This window comes from Elephantulus edwardii, unplaced genomic scaffold, assembly GCF_000299155.1.
Source record: "Elephantulus edwardii isolate Elephantulus edwardi_28Jun2011 unplaced genomic scaffold, EleEdw1.0 scaffold00076, whole genome shotgun sequence".
NCBI classification, from domain to species: domain Eukaryota; kingdom Metazoa; phylum Chordata; class Mammalia; order Macroscelidea; family Macroscelididae; genus Elephantulus; species Elephantulus edwardii.
In genome coordinates, this window is record NW_006399826.1 from 4,004,640 (window position 1) to 4,025,155 (window position 20,516).

General features: G+C 38.0%; 1 protein-coding gene across 1 annotated transcript in view; it reads left to right on the forward strand.

Moving 5' to 3' along the window:
* Positions 1 to 20,516, forward strand: part of ELP2 (elongator acetyltransferase complex subunit 2) — a 57,102-nt gene that overhangs the window by 5,942 nt on the left and 30,644 nt on the right. Inside the window, exons 2-9 of the mRNA XM_006889230.1 lie at positions 2,473 to 2,551; positions 6,121 to 6,191; positions 10,409 to 10,565; positions 11,577 to 11,654; positions 13,328 to 13,392; positions 15,333 to 15,399; positions 15,637 to 15,777; positions 17,967 to 18,062. Coding sequence (XP_006889292.1) covers positions 2,473 to 2,551; positions 6,121 to 6,191; positions 10,409 to 10,565; positions 11,577 to 11,654; positions 13,328 to 13,392; positions 15,333 to 15,399; positions 15,637 to 15,777; positions 17,967 to 18,062 — 754 coding nt within the window. The remainder of the gene's footprint in view (positions 1 to 2,472; positions 2,552 to 6,120; positions 6,192 to 10,408; positions 10,566 to 11,576; positions 11,655 to 13,327; positions 13,393 to 15,332; positions 15,400 to 15,636; positions 15,778 to 17,966; positions 18,063 to 20,516) is intronic.

The following is a 20,516-nucleotide window of genomic DNA, read 5'->3' on the forward strand; positions in this document are numbered from 1 at the left end:
TATCTCTGCGATTGCAGTGCAGCTTCTTGCCACTAGGCCACCAGAGATCCCTGAGTTTAGGTGCTTTAACAATTTGAGTCAGATGGCTGCAGTTCTCCATGTTCCTCTGCACACCCTCAACCCTAAGATGGACCCTGGTGCAAGGAAGTCTGGGAGGTGGTGGCAAGCCTTTGGTGTATTCGTAAGGCCCCTCTGGCCTCTGGTTCCAGTCCTGCTCCCTTTGAATCACAACCTCAGATCCTTGTTCCTCAGGTAACTCCTTACTGTGCATGTGTGCTAGCCCAAAGGCCTTGCCTCTCTGGCAGTTTAAATCGGGTGTCTCCCTTAGGGGAAGAGATGAGCAGTCTCCTCCTATGTGATTTACAGACCTAGAAAACTTGCTGGAGGGTCAGCTATAGATCTGTTCCAGCTCCGAGGCAATGAGTAAAGTTCACTAGTTTTTGGTGAAGATTTCACACAGTAGTTTAGCTTCTCACTCAACAGTTTCTGTGAAAATTATTCCATGACATTGGTTACATTCTTTGCAAATCCTCAGTATGTCCATTCTGGTTCCATCCACACTAATCTAGTTTCCCTTCTGCTTTTATACTCTGATCTTCACTTTAAAGTAATTGTGGTGTTTTTTTTAAAAATTTTATTATTTTTGTGTGAGTGTACCATCTAATCAGATCTGACTGGTACAGGAGGAGATTGTCCCTCCTTTCCCGGCAGAGCGTCTGGTAGATTTAAAGTAATTGTTGACTGGTCTCATAGTGATGATTATTTGGAATGGACACAATAATCATGTGTCCTTAATTTGTGAGCTGACCAACTCTCCAGTGGCACTGGAAATTGCACAGGAGATTGTTTACTCATCTTTTTTTCCCAGAGCTGCTTGTGGATACAGACCACAGGAGAGGCATGACCTTTGAGTTTGCAGCACAACTGCCTGTGGATTGCATCACCACAGCTCCCTAAATACTATATAAATAGCATGTTGCTCCTGGCCTAGTGATAAGGAGTTTTGTATTGCCAAAGGCGTATGGTTCGAATCCATCAGCTTTGAGTTGGTTCAAATTCAATGGCACATAAAAATAACAGCAGGCCTTTGAGGGATTTCTTTGACTCAGCAATAGCATTTTTTGGCAGTCTTTGTTTTTTGGTTTTGTTTTGTTTTGGTTAAACAATACTGTTCTTATTTGGGAATTTTATCCAGGCATTAGTAACACTTTTACTTACAGCAGATTTTTGGTTTTTTTATGAGTTGTTCTGAATTTTGGAATCTGCCAGGTATTACTGCCTAACAAGAGGAAACATCATACACGGTTAGCTTTCTAATGACCATCAGCTCAAAACTGACTCAACTATAGAAATGCCATCTTTCTGTAGCAGTTTTGTTGGGTTTTTTTTCAAAGAGTAAATGGGAAATGAAAGCTTTATTAGAAAGTTACATCCCCCTTCAAGACAGGAGAAAAGGCCTCTAGGAATTTTAATGGATTTGTGCTTTTGCACATTTTTAATTTTAATGATGACTAGATGACCATTTCAAGGTGTTTTAACATAACAAAAAAGTGTATTGAGCTTAAATTTGTTCTGCAACATGCTTGCCGGCTGGTTACTAAATTGGTAATATGGTCATGTCATGTGCTGAATTTTGGGGTTAATGTTCACTGCGCAGAATTTTAAGGACCCTTTTGCAGGCTGCCAATGATGACACAAAGATAATGGATAACAATGCTTCCTTCCTGTCAAGGAGATCTCAACTAGTGGGAGAGAGAATGAAATAATTTATATACTTTTGTCCTTGGGTACCTTTTTCTCATGAGAGTTTTAATTGATAAGCAAGCAAATATGAAGCCATTGCTTTTAGCATTAAGTAGAGAAAAGGGCTACAAAGAGATAGGCGCAGCATTCACAGAGTTAATATCTTAACAGGGAATGAAATAAAGAAAATTCAAGGATGTGGTGGAGTCGGTAAGAGCAGGAGGCTGAGTGTTTCTTGGGAGCCTGGCCTTAGACCCTGTGACAGTCTGATGTGTAAGGACTTTGGTAGACAGTCATTTCCACAGAATACACCACCATCTGAATAACCATCGCATGAAAAGTAGTTTAAGTTATCCTTTAATTAAAACAATAATCATAGATGTCTCTTTTGAGTGGGATTCTCTAAAGCAGAATGCTCATGTTGGTGCAAGGATGGTGGGCCCTGGAGCCCGTGAAACATGAGGAAGAGGCGCCTTGTCCGCCTTGGCTGTGGACCCTGGGGGAAGATGAGCAGGGGTCAGGCAGCTGAGAGTTCCTTTGGCGGAAAGCAGGAATGAGTTTCAGCAGATGAGTGGCTGCTGAAGACATGATTAAAGTATTTTAAATTAAGGAAATTCTGTGTGAAGTAGGTCTGATCCTCAAAGATGAAAAACCTGTTAATTTTATAAATGTGTTAATTCCTCTATGGGATAAATTCTAATTTGTTAATTGGTATTTTCTTCTTTAAAGAAAAGAGTGGTTATCACCAACCTGAATGGTCACACTGAGCGAGTCAATTGCGTACAGTGGATTTGCAAACAGGATGGTTGTGAGTATTAACCTGATTGTGAAAGTTGATCTCAGTGTTTTCTGTGTAGGTAGTCACTTACCTCAGAATACATGCTTAATTTAACAGTCTCATATCTTGATTTGACTTGACACTACGCCAATACAAAGTAGACAAGTGAATGGTAGAACCCATAAAGTATGTGATATTTAGAGTGTTTTTTTGTCCAGAATTGAAACTATGTTAGAAATTACCCAGTTGATAACACAGCAGAGTTTAGGATGAGGCTGGAGACAGCCCTTGACTGTTAGTTAGCAAGATAACCTTTCCCATGGACATGGGATAACGTTTGAAGGCCTTGAAGTAGGGCTCTATGCTGGAACAAGGGTTGGGATTCACAACACTTGGCTTTTCTGTCCATTTTCTGCCATGGAATAAGCTTTTGCTTCTTTTGGACAACACATGGCAACTTTTTTTTTTTTTACTTTAGTTTACACTTTAATATTTCTGAAAACTGAAAACAGGATTGGATCCAAGGATAACATGAGGTTCATGCTGTTGAAATTATTTTCATAGTAATAGCAAAAAATTATTTACTATTTTCACCTGTCATTGTTCAGGAAACTTAATATGTGACATTTAGAGTAAATATAGAAAAAGATAGGAGAATTTAGCTGTATTTTATTATAGTCAGATTTCAGAGATTTTCAGAAATTTGAAGCTCTTTTTTTTGCATTAATTTTTTTACTTTGTTGTAAAATATGTAAGCTTTTTAAGAACTTTGTTTTTTAACAAAGTTTTTTTAAAAATTTATTTTATTTTATTTTTATTATTTGTGTATGTGTGTATACCTTCAAATCAGATTTGACAGGTACAGGAGGATATTGTTCCTCCTTCTCCAGCAAAGCATGTGGTGGATTTGAACCGCTCACCTCTGGGGTTGCAGTGTATCTTCTTGCCACTAGGCCACCAGAGCTCGCTTTAGCAAAGTTTTAAAACTAACGTTAAATGTTATTTTAATTAATACATAATGGAGTTCCTTGTTATTTTTAAATCTGTTAATGAGTACATAGTTTAAAAATTTATGACTTAGTTTTTTAGATGATTAGTAAGTATAAATAAAAATGTTAGTACCCTAAAATAATTTTTCTGCATTATCCCAGAGAAGTGAGAGCTAAGACATGGACAGATAATATGCATACCCATGCTTGTGGAAGCATTATTCACAATAGCAAAAAGATTGAATTAATAACTTCTATATAACAGCAGATGAATAGATGAAAAAACTATAGTACATACACAATGAAATGCTATACAAAAAGGGAAAATATGTGAAACATCTCATAACATGGATGTACCTGGAAGACAGTATGCTGAATGAAATTAGTCACAAAAAGACAGATGGTTTGTATCAGACTGCTACTATAAAAAGTCCAAGAATAGAAAAAGGAGCCTGACTTATACATGAAATTCTTTTCTATAAAGCCACTTAGAAGGAAGGTCTTCAGAAGCCATCTGCACAATTTCCCGCTTAACCAAGATACGTTTCTTCCCTAAATGTGGTTCACGAAACCACATCAGTATATTGTGTTAGAATTTACATTAAGTGATAAATATATGTTGTTGTTGATTGCCTTCAAGTCAGGCATGACTCAGAGTGACCTTGTGAACAAAAAGCTTGAAGCCCCTCTACAATCATCAACATTTATCTTAAGTTCATAGGGTTTCCGGAGGCATGTTATTTAGGAATTGGATGCCAGTCCTGCTTCCAATAATAAACATATGAAACATGAAGAAAAACAACCCACAAGAAAAGATTTGCTTAGAAACAATTTTGAAGGTTACCAGGAGTGGAGGGAGAATGAGGGTAAATCTCTAACTAGAAGGTGAACACAGACTATGAACTTGAGTGAAGTGAAAGCCAATATTCAGTAGGAGGATGTCAATACCAATGATCAAGGTGGAGGAAAACACTGGGAGGGGGTTACAGGAATTAAGACAACAAAGGTGACACCCTTCTCCAGTGCCAGGAGTAAAAATCCGAGTGGACACATAGGTATGCATGCTAAGCAGGAGTGTAGTACTTGGAAGGGCAGATGGAGGTTTTACTTTATGGAATTTTTTCCCCTCTCAAGTATTTTTGATCCATGGTCAGTTGAATTTCTGGATTTAGAACCCGGGGATTTAGAGAGCCAACTCTAGTTGAGATGTGATCACAAACGATTAAAATAAGAAATGGTTTTCTTCTCCCTAGCCTAGAACTTAACCTGTGAGAGTGATTGCGTTCATGTATGGTGAACGATACATAGTTTTGACAGGATGTTTGTATATATGTTGCAGCTATCTCCATGGATATACAGGGCATATACGGGGGCAAGGCTATATAAAGACCTTGAGGGAATGAGTTGTTGGGTCTAAAAGGCCCAGGACCATAATCTCAGTGAAGACCAGCTGGCAGTGTTCTGCATCCTGCTTTGGTACATAGTTACCAGGGTCCTTAAAAATTGTGAGTGGTACATTATTATTGTCTCCCCAAGCACAGAAAAGAAGAGTGAAGAAAATCTAACATATTAAAAAAAACCCAACCCAATGAGTCCATAGAATTAATTGATGGACCCAGCCTCTACAACCCTGAGACTAGAAAAACTACATTGTATCTGACTACCCCTGCTCTCTTCTCTGAAAGAGACCAATGGAACAAATACTGGATAAAGAAAAGGGAAATGTGGGAGAACCCTCAAAATTATGAAAGACCAGGCTAACTGGGCTGTTAGAGTCTGGTGGAACTTCTGAGGCTATGGCCTAATGTCACCCTAATGTTAATCAGGTGCTGTCTAGTCAGCCATGACTTGTAGCAACCCTGTGAACAGCAGATCCAAACTTTGCACATCTTGTGCCTTTCTAGGCCTATAAGTTGAATAAGAACACTAGGTTTGTGTATTTCATTTTCCCTTTACACAGAAAAATGACATGAAGTGATTGGCTTATATTTCACTTTTGTATGTAAAAACTAATGAAATTGTTTTATTATTGAATTATGAGGAAACAATCTGACAAATCCAAACTGAAGGACATCTGCAAAGCCACAGTCTTTGACTCTTAATGTCACCAAGTGAGAAAGAACTGAGAACTGTTTTAGATCAAAGGAAACTAAAGTTGAACAATGCAAGATCCTTAGTTAGATTATAGATCAAAAGGGGGAGGTGTGAGGTCAATACATTATTAGGACAAATGGGAAAATTGTGATAGACTATCTTCCATAGTAATCTCATGTCAATGCTAACATTCTTGCATGTGTTAATTAGATCGTGGTAATGCAGGACAATGTCTTAGTTGTTATGAGGTATGAGCAAAGCATTTGAGGATCAGAGATCATCAGGTTTGTAACTTCCTCTCAAATGGTTGGGGAGGAAAGAGTATATATGTATATAGGTATGGACCTAGAGCAAGTACGACATAAATATATTTATGTCAAAATATTAATCGTTGGTGAGTATAATTAAATGACATGTGGGTACAGTTTTTCTGTAGTTTTGAACTTTTTCAATGTATCTAGGGGAAAAAACCTTAAAAATGTTTACCAAAATGTAACTTTTTCCCCCCCTTCTCAGCTCCTTCTACTGACTTAGTTTCTGGAGGATCTGATTATCAAGTGATTCACTGGGAGACAGAGAATAACCAGGTTGGTTGTAAGGTTATGGTTATATATGTGACTTTTATCTATATTTTCATCTATAACTTTTTAAAAATTTCTGCTGTTTATTTATGAAATTCCTTCATTCTTGTATATTGATTCTCCTGGACTTCACTGGACCTGCACCCTTCTCTCAAATTTTTTTAGCCCATATGCTGGCTTTTCTGTGAATTTCCAGTTATTTGTGAATAATTTCTCACACCATTCATTCCTTTTATTTTCAATCATAGTGAAAATGAATATTGTATTAATAGACTTACTGTTGATTATAGATTTATATTCTCTTAAGTTATACAGTGCATAGTACGGCAGGACCTCTGTTGATGGGCATTTTAGTGCTTCTGTTTGTTAAGCAAAGATTAAAAATTAAAGATTTATGTATCAGATATTTAAACGGCTGCCAAACAGAAGTTCTAAATGAGATGGAGGCCTTGGACACATTAATCCAATCCAACTTTTTTCTATCTCTGAACCATTTTCCTTCATTGAAATTAGCATTCCAGAGAGTTGAGGGGAGAATATGGAAAGAGTGGATGGATAATGAGCATTACCCTGGAACAGATGAGAGGAAGGACTATCTGAAAGGAATATATAATTAGATGTTACATGGATGACAACAATCTGGAACAGGACGTGGATTGCAAAGTGGACTGGGAGGGGGAGGAAGATGTGTAATAATCAATTCATTAAAAAAAGTAAAATTAGCATTCCTGTAACTCTGAGTAACACAGATTGACAAATGTTGTTATGTGCCATCAAGTCCCCTGTGACTCATAGTGACCTCATGTATGTTAGCTCTGAAACTTGCCCTATCCTGAGCTAATCTTATTGTCTCCAACAGACCTAATCCCATTTCTCCAGTCACTGAGTTTTCCTCTCTTGTGCTGTCTCTCCACCCTTCCAAGCATGGTGTCCAAGGACTGGTCCCTCTTGGCCATGTACACAGAGTATTACTGGACAGTAAATAAGAGACAGAAATAGGAGACAATTTTATGGCCATTTTCAATACTAGCTTTAAGAGTTTACTCTTTATTATATGACGTTAAAAGTTTTGGATGATTTCTAAGCAAAGATTATAAATATCAAAAGAAGATTAATCCTGGAATGTGTCAAAATAAAGAAGGAGGGAATAAGAAGGTCAGTTCATGGGTTTATTTTTGAAGGAAAAACTATTCTAACATTGACGAGATAGTTCTCAAAGAGGTGGTGTGTAGAGGAATGAGTAATTTGGGACAGTGAATGTCTGGTTTGGGGCTCTGACATGCTTCTGTAAAAAAGAATCAGCACGTCTGGTTCCTTCAGGGTGAGTGGGAAGAAGGATGTGGCATTCATCTTTACATGTTCATTTGGATTGCTGGCCAATCCCCCAGACGCGTCCTGAGAAAGCAGGAGGTCTGGGAGTGTAGATTTGAAGCTACCAGGACTAGAGTGTTGAGTCAGTAGTTCGTTTGTTTCCTGTGTGTCTGAAAGTTGGACAGTGAGAAGAATCGACTTGAATTGTGATGGTGGGGAAGTATATTGAGTATCGCATGGACTGCCAAACGAGCAAACAAATTTGTCTTAACACAGTGCTCTTTTGAGGGAAGGACAGTGAAACTTCATCTCACGTTGAGCATATTGTCAGGAGAGACCAGTCTTTGGACCGATCATGCTAGAGAAGAAAAGGGTCAATGAAAGAGAGGAAGACTCTACAAGATGCATTGACACGGTGACTGTACCAGTGGAGTTGAGCATCTCAGAGATGATGAGAATGGTACAGGATAGGACCTGGTTCAGATCTGTTGTTCATAGGGTTCCTATGAGTTGTAGTCAATTTGATAGCACCTAAGAACAACAACAGACTTGAGTGAGAGCTCCAAAGGGGAGTAAATAGCTCTGCTCCTGCTTGGAATGATCTTGGTAGACAAATCTAGACAAATTTGAGCATTCGTTTTTTGAGACCGTAAGGTGAGAGGAAAATTCTTTTGTTGTGTCTGTGTTCGCAGAGTTAAGACCAGCAAGAAGAAACGTGGGTTTTCAGGGGGTCATCGCTTTCTCAGGCAAATGATGTTGAGAGATTGAGAAGCCCCTCCTTTCTTATTTTTATTATTTTGTGTGTGTTTGTGTGTGTGTACAGTCAAATAGAATCTGACTGGTACAGGAGGAGATTGCCCCTCCTTCTCCAGCAGAATATCTGGTGGGTTTGAAACACGTGCCTCTGGGGTTGCAGTGCAGCTTCTTGCCACTAGGCCACCAGAGCTCCCTTGAGAAGCCCCTCCTTTTATTAGCAGAAAATCAAAGCTTACAGTAAAGCATGATCTCACAAAGTGGGTAAATATTTAAACATGTGGAGCAAAGCATAGGTAACATGACACAAAACATAGATAGGCATGAACAGTTTTCAAGAAAACATCTTTGTATTCAGAACAAGGTCTTACTGCACTCTTAACACCCTTATCAAGAACTTTAGAATAGTCTTTGTTTAACAGAGAACTTCCCAATCCCTTTCATGTTGGTACAGTACATGCTCCAGGAAGTCTGAGACTGCTTTCAGTCCCATCCCTTCTTGGTATTCTTTGCCTGCTTTCAGGGATTGTAGCCAAGTCCTTTTGCACGTATTCCATGGCTACTAGTAACCCTCGTACACCAGAATGACGCTACATTCTTTAGTGCTCCTCTAAGAATCTCCTCTCACTAGGGAAGACTGCAGGCTTAGTGTGCATTGATGAGCGTATAGCAGACTTAAGGAATGGGGAGAGAAAGGGTTATGAGGGCTGGGCAGGGAGGAGAAGAAAAGAAAAAGAGAACAAGGATTTAGGAAAAGGGACTTCACATGGTAAAACGCCTGACGAGCATGAAGGTTCCTTTTCACATTTCTCTGCACACTGGTGCTCAGTACATCTTGATTTCTGATAGGAGTAAAATGTTTGTAAGCTGGCTGGGTAGCGAGAGGTTTGGGTTTTCTGAACGGTGAGCATTTCTAAAAAAAATAGTTAACTTCAGAGCTTCCCCTCACCACCCTGTGTATGTGTGTTAAATTCTCTGATGATTGAAAGTGTGAAAAGTGTATTTTTAATAAGTTTAAGGTGTAATAAGTGAGACTAATGTTGTTATATTTGGAGGAACATTCTTCTACTTTGTACATCACTCTTTGTCAGTTTGCTGTATTTGAGGTAGTCTGGGTTTTCTGTGGTGCTGAACCTTGTGACATTGGGATATCAAATACCATAATGGTCTCCCAGTGTGGACAGTGTTTGGTGGAGTTCAAGCAGGAGTGGCATCCACTTAACTAAACCACATGCCTATGGAAACTATGAACTTGGAGAAACGACGACAATTACGGAAAGGCATTAGTTCTTTTGTTCATAGAGCCACTATGAGTTGTGCTCAACTCAGTGGCAATCAACAACAAGGGGTAATAAATAGACTGTGTAAAATAACTAAGTACAGAAAAGTATAAAGAAAGAAATAAGAAATCTCAAGCAGTTAACATTCTGATGAGTGTTGTCCCAGACTCAGTTATATGTATGAATAATTATACATGAAAGAGATTATAAGAAGGACGGTGGCCATGGAAGTCTGAATCCACTAAGGAGTGTCTTAACAACTCAACCTGCTGGGGGGAAAAATAAAAGATATTTTCTAATGTGTTTTGAGAAGTTAATGATAAAAGGAAGGTAGTACAAAGATAAATTCAACGATGAGTCAGTTTCACTTGCTAGCCACTAGAGTAGAACTGCCTCAAATCTTTTCTGAAGAAGGCTGCTACGTCGTCCTCCTTCAGAGCAGCTGGTGGCTTGAACCATCAACCTTTTGTTGAGCAGCCAAGTGCTTTAGGTACTGCATTATCAGAAGTCTTTGAAGTTAAGAAAGGTAATGTAGTGTTACACTTTGTAATGGGACAAAGGTATATATGGTTACATTGTTTTCTTGAATGAAATTTTACATCTCTCTCAGTTGAGATGACCCATTTTGGGTTCAGGAATTTTAACTGTCTCCTTAATCCTGGTGGTCTAGCCCAAAGGCTGGCAGTTTGAATGTATCACCAGATGCTCCACAAGAGACAGAAAGAGGGGGCATTTCTTCCTATGAGATTTACAACCTTTAAAAACCTGTTGTAGGATCAACTATGACTTGCTTCTGACTCAACAGTAGTGAGTTTGAAATAGAATGAAACTGACTATTCTTTTTTAATCAGAAGATTTTTATTACTTCTTCTGGTTCAGCTTTTAAGAGCAGTCCACCTCCAAGGCCATGAGGGACCTGTTAACTCCGTGTGTGCTGTTTACCAGAGGAGTGCTTCAGATTCCACCCTCCAAACGCTGATAGTTTCTGCAGCTTCGGATTCAACTGTTCGCGTCTGGTTGAAAAAGGATTCAGAAGGTAGGTTTCAAGACAAATTATAACCCACACAAACAAAAGTATAATCACAAGAATAACAAATAGAAGAACAGACATTTAAATAGTAATTATCAAGTGAATTTAAATAGTAATTATCAAGTGAAATTCTCAAACCTAGTTGTTTTATAGGGTGCTCTGGTGGCCGAGTGGTAAGGAGTTGTGCTGCAAACCCAAAGGCATATGGTTCCAAACCACCATCTGCTCCACAGGAGAAAGAAAAACAGTTTCCTCTTGTGTAATTTAAAGTTTCTGAAAACCCTCTGTACAGTAAGCTGTCAGTTCTGACTCGTTGACAGCACACAACAACAAGAGTAGCTTTTATAAAGGTTGTGATTCTGTGCACGCACACACACACATACACACACACACGGTGTGTATCTAAATATGTGTATGTAAAATTTACTTTTTATTGTTGAGACTACACACAGCAGAACATAACCAGTTCAGCCTTTTCTACAATTACATTCATTAAATTGTGTAACTCTTCTTTTCCAAATTGCTCTTTCCCTCTTAATATAAACTCACAACCCCTGAAAATTCCTCTTTAATCTTTTGAATTGTGTTCTCAGTTTGACCCTTTGTGAGTATATCTTAAAAGAGAACAATGCTCAAGTTAGACATTCTTTATTAGTTACATTAACCTATTTGGTTCTAAGAAGACTTTAGGGAATATTTTCTGTTTCAAGTGTAAAATGCTATAATTTAACCAAATTATTTCTGTTTCTTCTGTATGTCTTCAGAATTCCTTTGCAACGGAATATGTAGCAGTGTAAAATGTCATTTTGATCACAGTGACTTTTTATAAACGGGCCATTTAAATTCACGTCATCAGTGGGGTTTATGTTTATGTGCATTAAACCTTGCCTCAGAGCTAATTCTTAGGTATTTTTCTTCTGTCAGCTCAGGGTCACTGTGCCTCTCTACTGATCCCCAGGCTGTAAGGAAGCTGGCTGGCTGAGCTAGGAATTGATGATGTTTTCTGTTCTTCCTCAGTAAAATGTCTTCAGACTTTGGAGTTTGGAGATGGATTTGCTCTGGCTCTCTCCTTATCTTTTTTGCCCAACACTGATGGTAAGTAATGTGCTAAGTATAAAAAGAACAAAATATTTGTCTATTTAAAAGAAATGTGTTAGTATCAAAGGTGTATCTAAATGTTTTTTTCTGAGACAATTTGAGAATGAGCATAACTTTTTACTCAATACTTAAATGGTTTAAAAATAGAAAATTTGAAAGTATAAAAATTGTTGAACATTGAAGTGACTTAATAAAATATATTTTGAGTGTATATCTAATTTTGAAAAACTTTTAAATTCTATAGATGATAAAGGAATTAGGTAAGTTATAAGAAAAAAAAAATGTTGATCATGTAAGCATTCCTGTCAAGGGGAAAAAAATTTGAAGATGTAAACATTTCTGTCAAGATCACAGCCCCTTCGCATCCTACACAATGATAGTTATCCTTGTTGTTGTTGTTGTGTTCCATTGAGTTGGAAACGATCCATAGCTGACCCTCCAGCGGGTTTTCAGAAGCAGTAAATTGCACGCTAGGAGATTACTTATCCTTCTGCCACGGAGCAGCTATGGACTTGAACTGCGTGCCTTCAGGATTGCAGTGCAGCTTTTTACCACTAGGCCAACAGAGCTCCTAAGACCACTTAAAATCTCCATACTGAAAAATTTCCTTTGACCCTGAAACTCTTCTGTGCCTATTTTAATTATCCTGCACCATGGTGACAGCCACTGTGAGTTAGTTGTTTAGGACCAGGCTTAGCTTCAGTGCTCTGCAGTGTGATCTGCTCCACTTGCTTCTGCTTTGTGCAAGAGGCCTCTCTGGAAAGAGAACCTGTCCACCGTCTGGTTTGTAACAGAACAAATTCCAGCTCCCTTGAGGCCAAGGGACTACTTTTTTTAAAAGTTGACTTAAATTATATTTTAAAAATTAATTTTTTTTTACCTCAGAAGAAGAATTCCCTTTTTTATCTGTACTCCAGTCTAATAATAGGACTGTCCTTTGCTGTTATGAATTGCTGTTTTATCTTGTTAAAGAAAACTTAATTTTATAGTTTTCCTTTTTCTGCCTTTTTTTAACCATGTAATTAATTATATACTTTTTTACTTTGTTGTTAAATTCCTTTCTGATTTTTTATATTGAATCTTAAGGCATAAAGTAAGGTCCTCAAGTAACAAACTTACAAACTCAAACTCATTGCCTTTAAATAGAACTGACTCATAGCTGGCCCTCCAGCAGCTTTTAGGGGCTGTGAATTGCACAGAAAGAACTTTGCTTGCTTTGTCCCACAGAGTAAATTGTGAATTTAAGCGGCCTACCCTGGTTTGCCACTGCAGCCCCCTCACTACTTACTAGGCCACCAGAGCCCTGTCCAAGTAACAGATGTGCCCTTAAGTCTTTGTACAACTATGATGCTGGTCTTTTGTTTTATTACTCAGTTTGGCTAGCAGCCTTTTGCCTTGGGCTCTGGCTTACACAGTGTAAATACTCTCCAGACCTCCCTTCAAGTGCCTTTTCTACTACTCCTTTTGTTGTAAACAGTGTAGAATGAGGAAAGGATCCTCAGTCATTCTTTGCCAGGTAACCTGTTGATTTTATACCTTTTTAGATATTTATTCAGGAACACAATTTTTTTCCTCAATGGAATGGGAAATAGAAGTCAGGCTTCTATGCCAGTAGAGGTAAGTCATGGCAAATGATGGGATACTTACAGAGACACCTCTTTTTCCCTTAGTACCGATATTGGCATGCGGTGATGAGGACTGCAAAATTCACTTATTTGTTCAACAGAATAAGCAGGTAACTAATTATGCTTAATAAACTAGAATTATGTTATTAACTACATATCTTAATTTGGACTACTTCCAGAAGACAAAATCTTAAGGGATTTTCTAATCTCAATGGAGTAATTAATAGGAGAATTTTTTTTAAATTAAGTTTTCATTTTATTTTATTATTCCTTTGTGTGTGTACCATCAAATCAGAACTTACTGGTCCAGGAAGAGATTGCCCTTCCTTCTCCAGCAGAGCATCTGGTGAATTCGAACCGCAAACCTCTGAGATTACAGTGCAGCTTTTTACCACTGTGCCACCAGAGCTCCCTGAGAATCTTCTTTTAAACAATTTTTTTATTAGTCTGCATACCATAATTTGCTTATATTGTGGTTCATTCATGTACATTGTTTTCTTTATTTCCCCTTCCCTCCACCCACCAAACTCTGCAAACTGTGATTTCCCACCTCCCCACCCTCAGCCTCCCTGCCTGTTTTGATAGTGCTCTGATAGATAATAGCCCATTCTATCTGAGTATTCTATAACTGGTGCTTATACCATCAGACCCACAGTTATTTTGAAGGAAAAGGTCATGAAGTAGAGAAGAGGGGGAAGAGACCATGTGGGCAGTTGTTTGGTTTTTTTTTCTTTTAAATTTTTATATGAACTATAATATTCTTATGATAAAGTATACCTTGAGTTGTTGTTGACTGTCTTTGAGTTGAGCACAACTCATAGCAATCTGTTAAAAAAAGGCCTAAAGCCTTTCTATAACTATCGTCATTTATCAAAGTTCATAGAGTTTCCAGAGGCATCTTGTTTAGGAAGTGGATGCCACTCCTGCTTGAGAACACTTAACTTTTTTAAATACAATGTGATATAGTCAAGAATCCATGTGGTTCTTAGCTACTAACTGATAGGTTGACCGTTTGAAACTCTAGCTGTTCCATGAGAGAAGTGCGTATAGCAGTGTGTTTGGTGTGGTTGGAAAGCAGTGGATCTGGTCGTTTGTTTTTAGATTTATTGTTGTTGTTGTTGTTGTTCTGTTTTTTTAAATAAACTATGGAGAGGTGCTACCTGATAGTGTTCACTTGCCTTTCTGAACTTTTAATACTTGAAGTGGTTAAACAAAATAGGGATACATTTATGACAGGAAAGGGGCTTCTTAACTCCAAGCTCATTTGTTACTAATGAAATTACTTTTTTCCATTCTTTAAGAAAGTTAAAAATGTGAAAGTGCCCAATCCTTTTTTTTTTCTTTCTCCAAATCATGTCCTTGGTGTGTCATTTTACCTTGTAGGCATTTAGAGAGTATTGATGATGTATGGATTTTATAGTGTCTTCTCAGAGTTGCTTAGCAACATAGATGTTCATGTTCACACAGTTCCAGGCTGTGGCAGCTTGATTCTGAGACACTGGGGAAGGAGTTTGGCAGTACCACTTTCACTCTTCCATGTGTACTGTCTCTTTAATAACAAACCACAAAACAAATGCTAAACCATACTTTCACTTTTTTATTCATAAAAGAAAACCAAGCAAAACCAAGAGCGCTCTGGTGGCCTAGTGGCATGAAGCTGAGCTGCACGTGGTTCAAATCCACCAGATGCTCCGCTGGAGAAGGAGAATCAATCTCGTCCTATGCCTGTCAGATCCCCTTCAACAGTACACAACAAGGGGGGAAAATAATCCTCTTTGAATTTCTTTCAGGCAGTGGAAATAGATCCTAATGTAGATCTTTTATAAATGTGAAGTGGTGGAAAGTTAACTTATGAAAAGCAGGGGATACCTGTATTACCGAGTTTTTCATTCCCAGTTGAGTATCCTGTTTAATCACCTAGAGTTCCCACTAAAAATCACTGCAGTAGGGCCAGTTGAAACCAGTCATTGATAATAATGATAATAATAATAATACGCTTGCCCGCATTACATTTTCATATCAAGCCTGATGATTTTTCTTATCTTACTAGTTTCAGAAAGTGCTTTCTCTGTCTGGACATGAGGACTGGATAAGAGGCGTGGAATGGGCAGTCTTCGGTTAGTGTGAAACTTTGCATAGATGAGTACCATGGATTATAAACATTTTTTGACAATGCATGTGTATGTTTAAATTACTGTTACCAGAAATGAGCATAGGTCATAGTGTGATGCATAAAGAAGCAGTTGCTAATTACTTGGGGATACCTATAAATGTGTAGATTGTAAAAGAGAAAATTCTGTGCCTAGATTTAAGAATAAAATGCCTTGAAGTATGAAATTTTGTTTTACGTTTAGGTGGAGATCTTTTCCTCGCAAGCTGTTCACAAGATTGCCTGATAAGAGTATGGAAGCTGTATGTAAAATCGGCATCTTCAGAAACGAACGATGATGATTGTATAAGATTGAAAGAAAATACTTTTACTATAGAAAATGAGAGTGAGTAAAGATGAAAATATTTGATATAACCATACTTGAATCTCTTAGCCAAATGATATTCTCTGTTTCAACAAACAGCTATGTTAAGGTTCGTTTTTATCACAGTGTCAGCTCCCTATTTAAATCTGATAATATAAATTGTTTTAACGTTTTATTTTCTGTGCGGAGTCATTTTCTCTTATGAAGCTTTCTTTTAGATTTTTTTAAATATTTCTGGAAATACTGTGTAATGTTCTCTCACGAAATTAATTTTTTAAATGTGAACAGGCTTTCATTTTTAGTATTGAGAACACCTTGCCTGTCTTTTTTTTCCATATAACATTTTGAAATCCTTTTAATCTTATAAAGACAGAAGATGTAATATGAATTACCCATATGTAATTCTTATCTTTTTATCATCTGGGATTAGAACAATTCACCAAAACAACACAGTGTTTGAAGGAGATATTTTCAGTTACTCATCTAAATTCAAAATTCACTTCTCAGTGACCATTGTCACTCAGGTAAACTGTTCTGTTTGCCTCTTCTTCTTTTTTTTTTTTTTACTATTCATGTAAAAGCTTTATTAAATAAAAAAGTAAAAAGTTTACTTTTAAAAAGCTACTTGTATTTAACATGATGACGCTGGAGGGGAAGTGGGGGCTTATTTCCAAGGGTGAGTGACACAAATGCAATGATATACTGAACAGTTTCCAGCCAAAAGGAATTCTACTTCAGTGACATCATAAAAGTCCAGAGCACTAGGAAGAAGTCCAGGAGAAGACGGGAGTTTGTGTGCCTCACACGCTCGTTCTTGGAATGTCTGCAAATTTATCAGTCCTATTTAGAAGGGACATTGGCTCAATAAGTACATGAAAAAGAACCTTAAAAGGTGTCCAATCAACTAAACATTGCCTCCCTTTATTTTTGAATGTTGTTGTTGTTGTGTACTGGCGAGTTTGAACTGACCCGTAGTTGACCCTTGTTTGCCTCTTCTTGACTCTAGTTCCCGCTGTAGTTCTAGAGAGGTATCAGGACAGCACTCTGTAAGCGGCTGTGTTCAAGTAGGAATCTTCTCTTTCATTAATTACGTCATTTGAAAGGTGAAAAATACTGATATAGTTTCTACTATTTATATACTTATCTTACACTTTTTTGTGTTTAGACTTTTACACTGATAATGAGGATAATAAAAGAAACTTAACCTCTTATAAGAGAAAAGGAATCTAAGCTGTGTAGTGAGGGGTATGAGTACTTTAATGATGAGCATTTTTTTTAAACTAGTGAACTTTAGATTGTTTTTCCTGGACTGAGCTGTATATAAATGTGTATGTGTGTGTGTGTGTGTGTGTGTATGTATAAGTTCTCTAATGGTTGAAACTGAAAAGTTATCTTTTTAGGGAGCTCTGGTGGCCTAGTGGCAAGAAGCTGCACTGCAGTCCTGACGGCACACAGTTCAAATACACCAGATGTTCCACTGGAGAAGGAGGGACAATCCCTCCTGTACCAGTCAGATCTGATTTGACAGTACACACATACAAAGATAAGAAAAAAAGAAAGAAAAACATCTTTTTAATAAGTTTATGGTTTAAAGGAAAATAAATAGACTGTGTAAAGGAGTTAAATGCAGAAAAAGATAAAGTGATACAAAATCACAAGCTGTAACATTTTTATTTTGATGAATGTTGTTCCAGACCTAGTTGTATATGTGAATAATTCTACATGAAAGAAATTGTGTTGTACATTGTTTTTCTAATGCTTTTTGAGAAGTTAATGATAAAAGGAAGTTAGTACCAAGATAAACTCTCTGTTGAGCCAGTTCCAAGGCCTGGCAGCCATGTAGGACAGAGTGAAACTGCCCCAGAGGGTTTCCTAAGTCATAAATCTTTCCTAAAGATAACTTCAAGAGTATATGTGATTTTACTTGTATAATAGTAGCTGTCCTAGGAAAATAAAACATATTCCTTAATGCTTATTTATTATACCCGATATAGGAACATTTACCTTTTTCACAGGATTTTTCCCCCTCTCTTGTAACTTTGAAAAGCAGATAAAAGTTAATGACGTTTTAGAGTGTATTGTTCTTTTGTTAGATCTTAGCTATCATTTTGTTCTCCTTTCTTTTTTTTTTGACCCATTTTCCACATTTGAGTCAGTTATAAATATGTAGTTTGGAAGAGCTTTAAATATATCCATTGCTTTTGTTATAGGTGCTAAAATAGAATTTGCTGTTACTCTGGAGACTGTACTAGCTGGTCATGAAAACTGGGTAAATGCAGTTCATTGGCAGCCCTCATTTTACAAAGGTAGGAAGGAAAACGTATGTTCTCCATTTTAGTTAAACTTCTTATCTAAACTTCATATCAGGCTCACCATGTGAAGTGGGAACTTTTTTTATGGAATGTGATAGGAAATATTAAATGTGAGGTATTTTCAAGTTACTGAAGCCTGTTACCTCAGCCTTGTTCTGTTGGACATTTAGTTCAATTGAAAATTAAACTCATAAGTAGAAAAAGTATGATCCCTACCATGACGTTCAAATTTTCACTCTCTCCTCAGTTTTTTATCTTTAAACATTTTCTCTTAATCTTTATTGGATTTAAGAGAAATTGAAACAAAATTCACGCGACCTTTACCGTTAGTTGAGAGTTAACTACGTTGTTGAAAGGAGCATAGGCATCATGGAGATGGCTGTATCTGACCTCTTGTAATGCCACAAATGAGGACCGTCTCCATCGACTACATCATGGTACAAAACCAATTCCTCTATAGTTAGACATGGTTTTCCACACTCCTGCATGTACTTTTACTAATCCCAACTCCAGTCTCCCTGCTCTGCTGGGTCTGAAATCTGTTGCAGTGACTACATGTGTCTCATATAATCGTACGTGTGGTTGTGGGAGTTATTAGGGAGGTTAGCAGGTTACAATTCAGGTTGGCAGCAGGATACAGTTCCTCTGTCCAGGCAGCTTATCAAGTGTACAATTCCTTTGTTCAGTCATCTTATTAAGGGTATGCTACCTCTGTCCAGACAGCTTATCAGGTGTGCTTTCAGGCACTTTGATCTTCAGTCTCATGGCTTTGGTCAGTGTTCCAGAGTTCCCATAGTTCTTTCAGTGAACAGTGTTTTCCCTCAGACCTCCAAGAAGCTTGAGCAAAGGCTCCTGGCTCTGGCTCCATGGGACAGCTGTCCCAAGTCAGCTCTGGCGCGTGTTGGTGTCTGGTTCTCTGCTGAGGCTACTGCTCTTCTCATGTAGATCGCAGTCTGACTGACACAGGAATCTCCAGCCCGGAAGGATGTACACTGCACTTTCTTCTTTCTCTTCCTTTCTGGTAGTGAGATTCCCACCTTTGCTGCTAAATGCACTCAGTTTATCAGTGGAATGGGGGAAATAGACCAATCCATATTGATTAGTTTATACACACACTCTTCCCATTCATGTGGTGAGAGTCAAAGTTGGTGAGTGTGGAAGACATTGTGAACAATGTCCCTTCATGCTACCTATGTTAATAATGAGAAGTAAGATTCTCTTTTCTTTCGTCTTTAGCCACCTCTTCTCCCCCCTCCCCGCCACAGCATTATTTATAATTTATTACAAAGTAGGTTTTATTTTGTTTTTGGTGAGAAAAATTTGTATTTAGAATTAGCCAGCTGGACTCAGTTTAGATGTTCTCAGTTTTGTTGGCAACATCCAAAGTATCATAGTCAGGGGCCAGTCAAACATGGGCTGCCTTCTCTCCATCAGACCTAATCAAAGTCTTGACCTTGGCCACATCCCTGTCGTAGAGCTTCTTACAGCTTGTTTAATTTGGTGCTTGTTGGCCTTGACATCCGCAGTGAACACAGTGTGTTATTATCTTCTATATTCTTCATGGCTGACTCAGTGGTCACGGGAAATTTGAGGATGGCATATTGGTCAAGCTTGTTTCTCCTGGGGGCGCTCTTCCGGGGGTATTTGGGCTGTCTTTGGAGTCTCAGCGTCTTAGGCCGCTGGAAGGTGGGTGGCGTATGGATCTTTTTTTTTTTTCCAGCTGTGGATGCCCTTCAGGATGCCTTCTTGGCCTTTAAATGCCTTTGGTTTGGCTTCAGTTTTGGGAGGGGCAGGGGCTTCCTTCTTTATTTTAGGCGCCATCTTCGTACAATTTAGGTTTTCCACTCACTTTAGACAATTTGAGTGTCACGGTATGTGCTCATTTTTTATCTTTCTGTCTTTAGCTGCTAGAATGTAGTAGTAATTCCTGACAAAGCAATAGTCCGGTTACAAAAGATGATTGAAAGATGAGGGGGTAAAGTTATAGCAAAGGAAGAAGGGTATTTACCAAACTTCTAGAACCCACACTTTAAATCTATGCTTAATCATCATTTTTATTTGGGGTGTGTTTTTTTTTTTAATTTTTATTCATTCATTTTTGCACATTCTTCTCTCTCCCTCTCTTCTTCCCCTCCCCCAGTCCACTTTGTAATGCATCACTTGTTCCAGACTGTTGTCCTACCTATGTCTAATCATAAATTCCCTTTAAACAATTCTCTTATCTGTTCCTATGCATTGTTCATTATTTATCCACTCTTTTCCTATTCTCCTCCACTTAGCTTATATCTTCATTCTGCCTTGTTTGCTGCAATTTTTGTTTAGTACATTAGATGTCATCTACTGAGACTCCCCCACTGAGTATCTCTTCCTGATTCTGTCTTCATCTTTCTCTAGAGTCACACTCCTAACTTCAGTGCATATTCACTGTGGCATTTTCACTATACTCTT